This window comes from Vicugna pacos, chromosome 30, assembly GCF_048564905.1.
Source record: "Vicugna pacos chromosome 30, VicPac4, whole genome shotgun sequence".
Lineage (NCBI taxonomy): Eukaryota > Metazoa > Chordata > Mammalia > Artiodactyla > Camelidae > Vicugna > Vicugna pacos.
In genome coordinates, this window is record NC_133016.1 from 668,081 (window position 1) to 683,678 (window position 15,598).

At 43.2% G+C, this 15,598-nt stretch overlaps 1 protein-coding gene across 8 annotated transcripts in view; it reads right to left on the minus strand.

Moving 5' to 3' along the window:
- Positions 1-15,598, minus strand: part of ATP9B (ATPase phospholipid transporting 9B (putative)) — a 154,402-nt gene that overhangs the window by 127,646 nt on the left and 11,158 nt on the right. For 5 of the 8 annotated variants that reach the window (XM_072952379.1, XM_072952375.1, XM_072952376.1 and 2 more), the window contains exons 2-4: positions 14,348-14,521; positions 5,262-5,412; positions 2,477-2,590 (exon numbers count right to left, since the gene is read on the minus strand). In XM_072952379.1, coding sequence (XP_072808480.1) covers positions 2,477-2,590; positions 5,262-5,412; positions 14,348-14,484 — 402 coding nt within the window. In that variant the 5' untranslated portion in view covers positions 14,485-14,521. Of the gene's footprint in view, positions 1-2,476; positions 2,591-4,769; positions 4,946-5,261; positions 5,413-14,347; positions 14,522-15,598 lie in introns of those variants that run through there. The other 3 variants (XM_072952380.1, XM_015247022.3, XM_072952381.1) reach the window with 2 other exon arrangements.

The window sequence follows — 15,598 nt, forward strand, 5'->3', positions numbered from 1 at the left end:
TGAGCTGTGTTTTCAGCACTAGAGTTGTTGCTATGTTCTAAAACTTCGGTAATGCTAGGCTGTTTTTATTAGAAAACGGAAGAACAAGCAGCACTCTTTAAAGGGGGGCACACGCAGCGACAGGGCCTCGGGCACGGGCACGGGCACGGCAGGGCGGCCTCGCAGGCAGACTGACGGCGCAGCAGTCTGCGACCAGGACAGTCAGAAACAACCTCAGAGTCTCCGCTCCCAGGAGGATGGGCGAGTCCACTGCGATAACTTCATACAACGGAGCACTTCAGAGAAGGGACAAACGGAACAACAGTTACATGTACGTCCACCTGGAACAACGTCCTAAACCAGCGTAAAGCCAAAAAGGCTGCAGAAGGGCATGCAAGTAAGGAGCAGGACAGCCGTCACGAAAAATGTCACAGCGCGCAGAACGCTGCGCCTTGTTTTAATGATGCAAACGTAAGCAGCAAAACTGTCCAGAGACGCAGTAGCAGTTTAACCTCCAATTCAGAACAGAGGTTACCACCAGTGACAAGAAAGGGAGAGAAAAGAAAGAAAAGTCCCCGACATTCCCTCTCCGCGGCTACGTGGCTTTTACGTCAACTTCGAAACTGGTTCAGGTTTCAATGTTCTCTCTCCTGTGGCGTGCACTACACACGCCCCGAACCCACTCAGGGTGACAGTGAGAGCCGCCGCCCTCCCGGCCTCTCTCCAAGCACCGTCCCACGCCCACACGCTCCAGCAGCACGCCGGGCACCTGCAGCCCCAGCCCCTCTGCCTGCAGCAGCTGTCCCGGACCTGGCCCACTCCCTCTCCTTCCTCCAGACGCCCCCACCACGGGGACTCCCCGACCACCCTGCTACAATATCCCCGTCATTCTCGACCCCCCGTCCTGCTTCCCGTTTTCTCTTCACAGCTCATAGCAGGCTTCCTGCCACCACAGCGCCTTTGACACTGCCTTGCTCCCCCAGAGAAAAGCTCCTTCAGGACAGGGCTTTGTCTTACTCACCACTTACTTACTCACAGCACTGCTGGACACAGACGAACTCAATGTTGGCTGATCAAAGAACGGAGTATTTCATTCTATACAAATTTTAACCCATTCTTTCCTATTTACTTTAATATATAAAACTTTAGTGTTATTAAATACCTTTCCTAAACACCATTTTCAAAGTGACACAGTAACACAGTATTCCAACATATGCATGACATATACAGCATGGTTAATTCACTGCCTGATTTGACTTTTCAAATAATTCTTGTCATCAAAAGTAGTAACAGACATTAGTAAACACATTGTTTAGACTTTGTGACCAGCCATTATCTGAGATAAATTCCTCAAATAAAAATGCTGAATCCATTTTACGGTATTTATCTATCTATCTATCTCACCACACTATCCTCCACCAAGGCTCCATGGAGTCATGTTTACACAACAGTGGATGAGGACCCACTGCTTTACATCATCACCAACGTCTCTTTCAGTCTGGCTCGTAAGGGGAAAAGGTACTCGTTTGTGCAGTAATTTTGTATTTATATTACACGAAGTTGCTTTCATTGCTCAGATCCACGCTACCCTGCAGTCTGTGTGAACAGGAACAGGAGAGGGAGAGGCTGGCTCAACCTGTCCTGTCAACTTGACTTCTACCTAGTCTCCTAGTCCTCCCTGCGGTGTCTGTGAGGACAGCCCCTGTGGACGCAGAGCTGCACAAACCACAACAGGTCAGCTCAAGAGCACGCGGCTCCGGCGCCCAGCTCTGAGGGCAGAGCCTGGTGGGAAACCTGGGTGCTGCACTGCTCTCTTGCTATGGCAGTAATTTCACTCACTACGTTTCCTTGCCCAGATTATGCTGGTAATCTGCCCAGAAGGGAGCAAACCAAAGGAAGCAGCACCTTTTTCCAGGTGAAAGGAAGGAAGGAGACATACACTTTACCTCCATAAACACAAAATTAATGAAAACTATCAGAAACAGCATAAAACCTTCAAGAAAGCATGTTTGAAATGGAAATATTCAATGACCAACATTATCTGCTCTTCAAAAAAATGTTACACCTCACGCTGTCCACCAGAAACTGTCAGAATGTCAGTGAGATACTTCAGAACTGTCACCAGCAAAGCCTGCCATTAGTCAGCATGTCAGAGAGTCACTGAGCAGACCCTGCGGACTCACACCATCAATTCCCAGCAACCAGCACAGCAGGGAGCTGGGCTGGGGACCCAGGCCTGCCACCCGGAGGCAAAACAGGAACCCCCGGCCCGCCGCCAGCAGAAGTGCTCTGGAACTGCCCCGGCGCACCTAGAGCAGCGGCTGCCCTCACACGCCTGCAGAGGACTCCGGAAAACCTCCTGACAAAAGCTCAGTGACACACAGCGACAACATCACATTTTAAAAATCTGATCAATTTATCTTTTAACTATCTCAGCTCTTAAAACTGTATCTTAAATATTTAACAATTTAACTTAATTTCAAAAATCTTCTTTTACCAGAGGAGCCCAGTAGGTGTAGAGATAGCCTATTTTCAATGCTGGTACAAACTGTGAGCAGGATACTACCAGAAAATAGAGATTCAAGAAAAACTTGAATTGTTCATATAAAACCTAAAAAGAAAAAGAAAAAATTAACATAATCTCTTCTAGGAAAATCTTTAAACCTTAATTAAAATAATTAAAATCAGCATAATATCTAAATACTTTTCCATCGAACAGTGAGACTATGCCGAGTCACAATATATTTATTAACTTTGACTGTGGCTTTCTAATAACTAAATTACAAAAAAAAAGAGGTAAGATTATCCCCAAATTATATTTAAAATAAACTAAAAAAAAAAGACATTTAAAACTTTCAACTACATCTAAAAGTTTTTTCCTTTCTTGAATACAATTTTCCAGCTTTCCACACTCACCTTCTGTAGATCTTTATATGAACGTCAAACAAATGAGACAGGAAAACCTTCCCAATGTTATTAAGTCAGTAAACATACATATACAAATGTATCTCTTCATACCAAATCAGAAGTATCTAAACAAGTGGTCCTAACCTTATATTTATGAAATGGTAAACAATGAAGTATGAAAGCCATGTTTTTGACAATGGACATCCAGGCAGCTTTACAGAACACTGCCTGAACAAGCAAATCACATGTAGGCAAAAATTCACAAACGACTTTAACCTCCTGTATTTACTTCCCTCAAAGTATAAGAGATGATAAAATAGAAAAATGTGTAAATTATAGACCAATTTTCAGGAAGACAGTTACCTGCATATTCTTTAGAATCTTTTGGTAATGGATCTTTAGTATTTTCAAATATAACATAAATAAAAATAGTCATTCAATAAAATCTTCTAGAAATGCAAATCCAGTAACTTTTTGGTTTTGTTTCTTAATTCAAATAGAATTATCATTAAGAAAGAAAACCCAAGATCTAGTATATTAATAGACTTCTATTCACAAATGCCTCAAATCAGATTTAAGCTGAAAATCAAAATGGAACAAAACTCATGTTTATAGATGAGAATAACTCAAATAGCATACTGTAATTACAATAAACTTACAAACTTGCAAATTGCAAATCAAAATCTCCTGGGATGCCATTTTTAATGCAACTTGGAAGGCATGGAAACTTTAACAAGAGCAGAGCAATGGGTTAAGTACTTATTGTTGACTTAGAGGGTCTGGAACTGTAGTTTGTATATAATGAAGTTATCCACATCATCACAAAGTCATGTGTGTGACTGAAAAATCAGTTACATTGATAATACATCTATATTCATAATCACATTCAATTGCTGTCTAAAACTGTTTTGAATCATTTCATAAATTAATCTCAGCAGGAGAGAAGGTTCTCTTTTTCCTCAGTGATTTCTTTAAAATCTCAGTTAGCATAAATTATATCTATTAGCAATTCAGAAATTGCCATTCGTGCTAAAAATGGCATAGATTCCTACTGTGCAATTACCAAATGTTTCTAAAATACTACGTTTTAGATGAAAAGACTAATTTAAGAGACAATCTAAGAAAAAAGTCATTCCTACGGTAACAGTTGTACAGACACACCAACAGGTCTCTTCAGGACAGCCATCCTGGCAGGCTGTGTGAACTAACTCGGATCAAAACTCAGCTGCACTGCCCACTTTTAGACCACCGCAATCAAGACTGCCGTCTGCTGAGTGAACTCTGTGGCCTTTAGGAAAATGTACAGCACATAGCCAATCTGTGAGTATTTAATAATTTAAACCTAATGAGAAAACGGTAGCTTCACTCAATAAAGGTAAGAATGTTCACCCGTCTAACGGACAGTTTACACCTGCCTGTCCTGACAGAAGGTCAGTCTTTCAGTTATGGAGCCACGAGTTTTGTGTGTTCTAATAAAGGCGCAGGCTAGATACCAAGCATCTGCCGATACCAGATGCCTGGGGCAGGCGGTGAGGGGTAATCAATGCCCAACAAAAAGTCAGCATAATTATTAAAATAAACACAGCAAAGACAAAGCAGCCCCCATTTCACGTAATCAAGCGATCTTTCTGCAAAACAGCAGAAGAGCTAATCCCTAGGACGTGTCAAAAACTTAGATATGGAAATACAATCAGTACCAGCTTTCTTTTGCCTTCAGAAAAATAAATATATCTACTAAAATGGGCAATGATGCACAACAAGCAAAACTTATTCAACTACTCTAAACACACATAATCTCAGTTTTATCATTTAAGCCAGAAATATCATTGGAACCAAAAAAAATCAAAATACTTAAACTTGAAAATTTAAATTCAGCATAATACCTAATCAAAGACAACTTCTGCTGTAACAGCACAGCAAGGGCTGGAACATACGTTGCTGAGGAGAAGAGATGTCTGTGGCTGCCTGTAGGCACTGCTGCCGACTCACGCTTGTGTAAAGCCACTTCCACGGCGAAAGGCTGGACAGGCTTCAGCCATCATGTGCATCCCGCTTTTCCCTCCAAACAGATTCCCAGGCAAATAAAGTTTACGACTTATTTTCTGTTAATTTGATTTAGTTTTACTTGGTTATTTCTACAATATAAATGTGATGTTTACCTGGAATTGAAGGCAATAATCTAACTATAAATGTTCTTAAGCTGAATTCTATGATGTGGCTATTAAAATGTATATTTAACAATTACACGAAACACCATGGTTCAGAAGCAAAAGGACTCTGGTCTGGCTACGACAGAATGAGCAAGAGGAAAACGAAAGCAGAGGAATCAGCAATCTCTGATTGGTAACTCGTTTTTAAGAACTTGGTGGTCTTACCCCAGGTATAAAGGTAAATACATTGTATTTTTGATTTTTTATAGAATTTCTGGGATGTTTTTCTTCACACTTTTCCGGATATCCAAGCCACACTGTGCGAGCTTTCAGTTCTCTCTTTCTTTGACAAATATTTATCAGCCAATCACAGCAACTGCATGAAACAAAAAATACACATTGTGTGTGCTTTTTTAAAAGTTTTTAAATTAATTCTGCATATCTAGAGCCCACAGTGATTGCTTCTGTATTTACCAGACTCCAACAGCACATCTACCGCTAATCTGCAGGACTTTTCTTAAAATAGGTCAGCTGTACTAACTTAAGTTTGACATAGAAACACTGAAAGGCTTGAGTGAGCGTACAGTGACTTCTAGAACCTCAGGGAAATTACCTTCCCTGGTGAGACCCTCTGCTTGGCAAAGCCAAACCTTTAGCATTCTGAAGCAGTCAAAGCCTTACATTCTGAGGGAAGAATTGCCACATATGTGTTATTGGCAATTCCCAGTACACACTCGGTGATCTGATGACAAAGGCTCTCAGATGTCAATTAATTAGGATGCGACCCTCTCTTCTCCCTGGCAGTCACTTTTTTCCTTCCTTAAAAGATGACTTTTCTAGTGGCGTTAATATAAAATGAAGACTTAAGCTCCATTCAATATTTAGAAAGGATCCTAATGTTTAACGGAATATTCTAATTGTAATAAAAGCTTGATTGCATTTTCATACAGCTATCTTCATCTATGCAATAAACATTTTAATTATAAATCTACCCTTGTTCCAACAGTGCCAGGTTCCAGGAGCACAAACTCTTCCCCTTCCTGGACTTCCAAACCACTACTTTTGAGCAGAGAGGATAAAGTTTCTAGGAGGATAACCTGCCTCAAAATACTTCAGAAAATGATGAAAAGACATTAAATTTACCTCTATTAAGCTTAAAATAATCATGAATTTAAACTTCAGTATTAATAATTCAGTTTAAATAAAATTTCTAAAATGCAGAGGCTCAGAATGGTTTATTAAGGGAAGAGAAGTTGTTAAACATCACCTTCTAGACGTAGTCAAGGCTAGAACAGCAAACTAGAAGGATAAGACAGACACTCCTAACTTTGTGACAAGTAAGCTCAAAAGTTAACATAAAGTTCTGCATGACAAGGACAGTCTTAGAATGTATGATTACAAAATGAGGTTGACATATCAGGACTTACATCGCAAAATCACTGCATGTCTTCTCTTTACTCCAGTCATTCTGACATGATTCTTTAGAAATCACCTTACACTCAGACCTGTTACTTTATAAGTCACTCCCAGTAGCATCCTGTACGAGGGATGCATGTGTTTAAACTGAAGTCTGCATCACCCTACTGAATATCCACCTAACTCTTGGCTGTGTTTTAAAGATCCTCAGTCTGGAAGGAGGGGGTCTGCCCTCTGGAAGCTCCCAGTCCTCCCAGTGGGCATTGTCGCCTGAAGGAGCCTCAAGCATTGCTCCCTTGTGGGCCTACCCAACCCACATGGGGCTGAGGAAAGCCACATGAATGCGGCGCAGGTCAGCTCTGAAACTTCCCCAAACTCTGCCTTCTGCTTCAACCAGAGCAGATAAGACTCAACTCTGTAAGAACAGAAATTTTTCATCACTGCTTGCCCTCACTGTTAAAAAAATAAATCAAAACGAACAGCATCTCCACACATAAAGAATACTTATAAATTCCCAACAGTTGTGAACCACAGTACTATCAAATGATTTAAGACAGTCAAAATAAGTATTCCCACCCTTACCGGGCTTTGGTGTGGGGGAAGGGGGCTGGACAAGTTGACCTCGGTAAATGTTGGTAATATCTGACCTTGTTTCTGCTCAAATGAAACAAAATTAAGTCTTCAAATACAAGATAATAAGCTTCAGAGTACTATTTCTCACTTTCCTGTTGCTTTTACAGTAGGACCTGGACCCCCTTACAAGGATGCTTCCCTCCAGCCCAACCCACCTTAACCCGCGGATGCAAAACCATACTGTTCAACGTCTGCCTCTCCCAGAGTCACGGCCCCAAACAACCCAGCGTCCACGAGGGCCCTTCCCCCAGCGCTTCCCAGCAGCAGGTCTGAAGGGCCCATCTCCACCCTGCCACACCAGGCACTCCCGGTCTTGGACACCTGCAACCCCACGCCACAGATGCCAAAAGCTCCCACGTCTCACGTGAGAGAAGACCGGAGGCCAGAGAGCTGAGTGATTCCCCAAGTGAAACGGCTCAGCAGAGCTGAGACCAGAGCCCGAGACCGAGCCCGAGCCCCGCCTCCCTCTGGTGCTCTCCCCGCACCACCGCAGGGCTTCCAAGGTGTAACTGAATTATTTGCAACATTTTGCTACTAATAACTACAAACAAATCAAAGTCTTCTTACTATTTCCTCATGTGAAGACAGAACCACATAGTAGTTAGGGAGCCACCATTAAATCACACACTACTTCACAAAACTAAATGAATACAGAGGCTTGAAGTTTTAAAAGCCTGGGGCTCCACCAGAACCACCACCGGATTATGCAGACAGAAACTAACTACCAGAAAGAGAAGGCAAGTGACTTTAGGGCTAAGAGCAAAGGACAAAAACCCCCAAAATAAAGAAGATACTTGTAACCAAAAAAGCCGTACGTGTAAGCCTGACTGAACTGCAGAGCTAAGGAGGAGAACAAAAGTATAGGTGATTGTTGAGGGCAAAGTAATATGAGTAAAACATGCTGGCAAACACCAGTGAGTGAGAGGGAGAACCAGAGAAAGCCCTGGAGGAGAGGAACCCAGAGCTTTACCTAGGGACATTTCTATGCACACTGAACATTTTCCACAGCACTGATTATTCAGAATCAGTATATAAACCACCTTACAATGTCAAGTCAAACTGAAACTAAATCCAATAGTGCATAAAATACACTTTTCTCTTAAAACATTTTAGGATTGGTAGCTTTTCACAAATGCCTCCATAATCAAAGTAGCACTCTAAAATTAAATAAAGCATCTTTACATGCCAAGATCCCGTCTTCTAAAATTTTAAGTTGCCACAATAACTCCCAAAATCTAGACAGCACCCTTCCAAAAACAAAAATGATCATATCCAACAGGCACCTTTGGTCACCAAGCCAAGAACAACACAGCACTGATGTCCCCTCATAAGACGAGCGTTTGCCCACGCTTCTGCACGCCAAGTGTGCAGCGGGTAACTGCAAGTGCAGAGACCCTTCAGAACCGGGGTAATCCCAGCACCTGATACTCCCAACCCTTCACATGGAAATGCCATTCGGGGGCTCCACTTGGGAAAGGACAGAGTGATTTCTGACAGCGAGTGAAATGTAAATCTCGCAAGAAAGGCATAACTGCTCCACCCCTCCAGAGAACTACCTATTAGTACACGTCACGGTAAGTCACATGAAGGACATCTATAGTTTTAGAAGACAGGTGACAGGAAAGTATTTTCAACGTATCAGAGTTGGAATTTTTGCCATATGATAAAAACGAGAAAGCAGTTCTTCAGCCGTGAAGAAATTATAGGCTACTCAACCTCTGAAATTAAAAGTAATTTTAAAATAAGCCTTACTCTTCACAGAATCTATAAATAGAAACACATTGAAATATTTACAACTCATTAATATTATTTGCTATCTACCTTTACCACAACATTCACTAACATTCTCCTCCTGCAATTAAACCAATTTTGTATCTCTTCTACTCTGATCCATCATCTAACAATCTTAGTAACGCAATTTTATAATAGCTGGTATCCAGAAAATAGGTTGGCAAATATTCAAAACTGGAAATTTATAAGAAATAAAGAAAAGAAGACCAATCTAAGTTGCTAAATGTACTATTTGTTCTGTAAGGGGAAGTTTTTAATTTCCATGAGAGTTTCTTGGGCACAGGTGCCCAGTGAACAAGAGAGGAGCATGGCAGCACCTCGAGCCACGAAAAAGGAGACGTCCACTGGCGAGCGCCACACCAACGGGGAGAAGCCCGTCACGACAGGCCAGTGAGCTGCTCCAAAGGGTCACAGCTCACTGAGCCAAAGACTGCATGCATGTGTCTAGTATATTACTGAGTGGTTTTAATGCTCCCAAAACATGGGAGCTTTTGCTGCCAACATCTACATTTTCAAGTATGTTCTTGATATTTTCCTTAAGCAAGGGAATATTATAAACAAAATCCGAAATTTGGCTATGTTGCATTTGGTAGAAACAAAATCCCGTAAAAGACCAAAAATAATTAATTCAAAGAAGTACTCAGCATTCAACAACGTCCACACTCCTCGGCAGTATCTGACTGTTACAGGGAAGTGCCGCTTCCAAGCACACCAGGCCCCCGGGAAGCCCACACACTGACATGAGACCGTCCACGTCCTCACCGCTCCGTGCCCAGCAGTACTCACCTCCTCAGGGTTCTCAGCGACTTTCTGTTATCCAGGAATTCTCTTCACCCACCAGATACAGATCCTGGGCCTTCTGGTCCCAGTGACCTGCAGGTGGTTCCCTTCAGGATGGTGAGCATAGGCGTTCACACAGCCGGGAGCCAGGCCCCATCCCGTCGGGGCACACCTCCTGTCCTGGCATCACTCGCAGCCCAGAGAGCAAAGAGCGAGGGCCCTGGCTTGTCAAGCCCGACTCAGGCGCAGGCCCTCCACTACCACGAGAGGGGCTCTGCAGTCCTTGGCTGTAACAGTGGTGAGACAGTTCATCTCAAAGAGCACCCCCCCCACCCCTACTCAGGAACACGCACCTCTGACCTGCATACCACAGCCATCACACCGTAACCGCGGCACCACCCAAGCTCCTCTGCTGCAGCTGCGTCCGCAGCCACACACCGGCCACCATCCCACCGCAGCGACCCTCCCCCCCCCCACAGCCGCTTTTGTAACTGCTCAGGTCTTTCCCTGATGGACAAACAGTAATAACATTATGCCAGGCTCAATACAAATGCATGATTATTGATTCTTCCCTTTGTTGATTATGGATGATCTCCACCTAAGCATGACCAATTCTCTAATTTTTTCAGCCCTCATCTGCACCCTGGACACCTCCTCACTTACAGGAACCCATGCTTCCAGTTAAGGATGAAAGTCGTCTTCACTACCTCACTCTTCCTCCCTGTTTCTTCTGGCACCTGAGAAGCCAGATCACTAGTCTTCCTTTCCAAACTGCCCTTTCCCCAGACGCCCCTCCCTTCACTCTCCACAGACCCAAACCACACATCCACTGACATTTTTAGGGACGCCATCCTTCCCAGTGGCCTCCACTGTCACAACAATAACGGCTCTCAAGCTTACTCTCCAGGTGGGTCTGACAGAACTGTTTGTATTAGATCCACTACAGGTAGATTTTTAAAAAGAAAACTGAATAGTTTTAGTTAAGCAATCAGTTAAAAAAAAAAGAACCTACAGGTCACATCACACTTACTAGTGACATACTGAAAGCTCTCTCCCTAGACTGGGAACCAGGCAAGGAGGGTGTGCACTCTCACCACCACCTCCCCATGTAGTGGTGTGTACTCCAACCAGTCCCCTAAGGCAAAAAAAAGAAAAAGAAAAGAAAAGACAAACGGATTGTAAAGGAAGAAACAGAACTATCCCTATTTGGAAATGACACGGCTATCTACACAGGGAACTCCAAGAAATCTACAAAAACACTCTTAGCACTAACAAGTGAGTTCGGCAAGGTTGTAGGATAAAAAATATACGAAAATCAACTATAGATCCATACATTAGCAATGAACACGTGGGAACCCAAATTTAAAATACCATACCAATTATAATCACTGAAAAAAAAAGAAAGAAAAAATACTTAGGAGCAAATTCAATATATACAGGACTTACTGCTGAAAACTACAAAATGCTGATTAAAAAAGATCAGAGTATCTAAAGAAATGGTGAGACATAGCATGTTCATGATCTAAAAGATTCAAAGCAGTAAAGATGTCAATCCCCCCCCCCAATTAACATATACAAGTTAAACACAATTCCTACCAAAATCCCAGAAAGGGTTTTGTAAGTATGGGCAAGATTACTCCAAAACTTCTACAGAAAGGCAGTGGAACTGAAGCTAAGAAAATTGTGAAAGAGAAAAATAAAATAGGAGGGATCAGTCTTCCCAATTTTCAGACTTAACAAAGGGACGTGCTGCAGACGGAGCGGCACTAGCAGGGCAGACACACAGACAACCAAGTGCAGCAGCGACCCTGGAGAGGGCCCAGAGAGCCCCACTCGTGCGCAGCCGACTGCCTGCCGCCACAGGCGCTAACAGAATCAGCAAGGAAGAGGGTCTCTCCAACCAGCAGTGCTGGAGCCAGAAATGAACCCCAAACTAAACCTGCTACCTTATAAGAAAATTACCAACAACAAAATGCAGAACTATAAAACTGTTAGGAAAAAACTGCCAAGACACAGTGCTTAGTGAAAAGTTTAGACATGTCACCAAAAGCACAATATAGACAAACAAAAAAAGAAAAAGGAACTCTCAAAATTCAACATTAAAAAAACCGATCTAATTAGAAAGTGGAACAGACAAGAAGTGACATTTACGAAGAAGATACACGAATGGCAAGCACGATGTACAACCTCACTGGTCATTTGGAAAATGCAGAAGACCACAATGAGCCATCACTACACACATACTGTAACAGCCAAAACAAAAAACAGTGACAACAACAAATGATGGCAAAGATGAAGAGATGCTGGGTTTCTCGCCAGCAGCCGGTGGGAATGTAAAATGGCACAGCCACCGTGGGCAGCAGTTTGCTAAGAAGCAAACATACATCTAACATCTAACCCAGCAATCGTACTCCTTGGCATCTATTTATCCCAGGGAAGTGAAAATGCATGTCCACACACACAAACTTGTACATGATTGTTCACAGCATGTTTACAGGATGTTAACGTGAATCTAACAGCGAGAAAAGATCAGACAAACCAAAATCTGAAACAGTCCATGAATACTCCCTCTGTAGCCCTCAAAAATGTCAACGACAAACACTAAGAACAACTCCAGATTAAAGGAGACTAACAGGGGTGTCACCTCAAGGCCACATCCAGTAGCAGAGAAAACGTGTGCTGCCGTGGGCATTATTGGGACAAGGGACAAGGCTGAATATGGACTTAAAGTAGGTGTAAAGAATGTAACAATGTTAAATTTCCTGAGTTTGGTAACTGTACAGATGGTTATGTAAGAAAACAACTTCTTCCTAAGAAATACACAAGGAAGTATTAAGATGTAAAGCAACCTAGTCTGAAATGACTCAGAAAATCACAGTGAGATAAAAACAGAATGATAAAATAAATCAAAAACATTAAAAATTGGTGAATCTGTGTGAGGGACAGGAATTCTCTGTACCATTCTACACTTTTCTGTAAGGTTGAATTTATTTCAAAATAAAAGTGAATTTATTTCAAGTTTGAACTTATTTCAAGGTAAAAGTTTAAAATTTCAAATGAGAAGAAAACACCAGAAGTTTGGCTCTCTGAAAAGAATAAAACTGGTAATAATAAGATAATAATCTCCTATCAAGATAAGTGAAAAAAGGGAGAGGGACACATCGTCAGCATCAGGGGTTTGGAAGACGCCGCCCCTGCAGAGCCTCACACACTAGCGAGACCATGGAGATTTAAATATAAACTTGAAAATAGATAAATCCCTTGAAAAGCACAAAGCATCACAACTGAAACAAGAAAACCAAAAACAAAGAAAATCTGTGTAATCCAATACCTGTTAAAGAAATTACCTCCAGAATTAAGTATGTACCCACAAGGAACACTTCAGGAATACTGGCTATTTAACCTAGAAAAAAACTTTTAAAGCCACTGACACACTATTAGTATCACAAGTCGGCAATTTCTAAAACATTGTTTAGCCATGAAATCCCCTCTTCATGTGAAAGCTTACACCAGATACGAAAGACAAAGCAGAGGCAACTCTGACCGCAGGCTGAAAGGGGCTGGTGAACCCACGTAGACCTGCCCTGAGACTCTATGCCGCCAGCCACTGAGGGGTTCCTCGGAGTCCCCAGGAGTCCGCTTCTGAATACCACCCACAAGCTGACCCAGAATTCGAATCAGTTGTAAGAACATACTTCTGCAAATGAAGGAACTGACTATAAACCCTGAACGCAGGAAGACTGTAGAAGCTATAACTTGCTGGACACAGGCCGCTCGTGACAGCACTGGTCAGCTGTAGTGTCGCCTGCCTGTCCCCGGGCTGGCAGGACGCCAGCGGCAAAGTGTCCCAGACTCCAAAGCCAAACGTGAACACACAGCATTAGCCTATCTCAGCCACCAGTGACCTTGCATAAAGGATGAGGGATTCTTATCTTCGTGGCTTTCTGGTTAAATTAACAGTAGAATATTATTCCACTTGAAGAATTAAAGTCAAACAACACTCACGGCTGCAGTGTTATTACACTGCAGTTTATAGGTCCACATCTACCTTTCTGGAGGAGAGGAGCCAGCTCTCCATATCTGGTTCTGCATCTGCAGATTCAACTAACCACGGGTCAAAAATATTCAGAAAAAATTCCAGAAAGTTCCAAAAAAGCAAAATTGAATTTGCCACATACCGGCAACTATTTACACAGCATTTACACTGTATTAGATATTGTAAGGAATCTAGAGACGATCTAAAGTAAACAGGGGATGTGTGCAGGCAACGTGCAAACACGAGGCCATTTTACACACGGGCTTGAGCATCCACATTTGGTACCTGCAGGGGTCCCAGAACCAACCCCCCAGATACCAAGTGACCGCTATATAATCACAGGTGGAAAAGAAAGGAACACAGTTTATCAATGTCAAGACAGTGACCAGAATTAACTCTACCAGATGCATTAATTACAATATCACTAACCTTCCCCATCTTTTAAACATTAAAGCTTCTCACAAAAAACTGAATTTAGTTTCCTGTCTCTTTCAGATGAGCGCTGTTTGGTTTTAACTAATGATACAAATATTCTTCATGTCATTTAGAGAGTAGCTTCCTTAGTTTGAATAGAAATAAATGTGTTTAGAAGTGAAGCTTATAAGCAACTAATAACCTCACAACGTAGGAAATTAGGCAGCAACAGATAACAAACCTGGTGCAGAGGAACTTCCATCCTCCGCAGACAAACCACTCCAGTCCTCTTTTTCGCTGTGTGACCCTGGCTCGCGGTAACGTGTGGTAATCACTTTCGTCATTCTCAAAGCCTTCTTCAGACATCATTAATGGCATTTCATCCAAATGGGCAGACTCATCTTCCAGTTGGTACCTGGATAAAGGTAAGAACAGAATGCTGAGGCCGGTCAAGCGGTCTTCAGTCTACATGAAGGCTTTCGTCTAGGGCAGGCGCTGGAGAGGCTAGAACGAAGCAGAGCCCTGAGGGGACACCCCCAGCACAAAGGCCTTCTACGTCCTCTGCCTCTTGTCTGTAGAAAAGCTGAAGTCTCCCAGGCCCCAGAGTCACAAAAGAGCAGGCGCAAGCAGCTAACGTCTAGGACAACAGAGTCAGGCTCAGTGTCGATACACATTCCTGAGTCGTTTTCCAGACACTGTAACTGCCAGCAGAGGGAAAAGCTACCTGCATGATGACCAGACTGCAGCCATGACGTCGGCTGCTCCATCTTGGGCGGGGCTGACTGGCCAGCACAAGCCCAGGAACTGGCTCAAGAGAACAGGGTTTGCACTCCTGCTCAGATCTTTCTCTTTATGGACATCAAAACACCTGGAGCTGGTTCTGTCTGTATACGGAAGCGGGCAACCAAAACTGTCAGCAGAGAGCTGCTTCAACCCACGTGGACATCTCTCACCCTAAGACCTCGATCCCCTTTCTAAGCTCGAAGCAGGAAGACGGACCCTCATCACCTCACCCCACAGAAATGGACTGACAGCTGATGGCGGGGGTGGGGGTGTGAATCTGCAAGCAGCTCTTTGCGGGAAACCGCCCTGAGAAGTCCCTTCTCTTGTCACTTCAGCACGGCTACGCTGTAACCAACCTTAAACCGGCGCCCCAAGCCCTATCATCTCCCGTCCAGGCACACTTGTCAGGTCTTTTGATCACACGATACCTCGCCTAACCTGCTGGTTCTTTCCATGAGCAGAGGTAGATGTGGAGAAGAAGTAACTAACGGATGACCGCGTCTCTTCCCTAGCCTCCCCTTCAGTAGCCTCGGAGCAAACTGTGTGAACAAGACAGCATCTAGAGACAGACGACGAGGAGCTGACGAGCCCACGCACGGGGGAGACAGCAGCGAGCCTGGGCCTCTGCCTCAGTGATGAGCTGAGATTACTTCCCTTTTCCTGTAAGACCTTCATGGCCAAGCAGAATCCCAGGAGCTGGCTTTGGAGG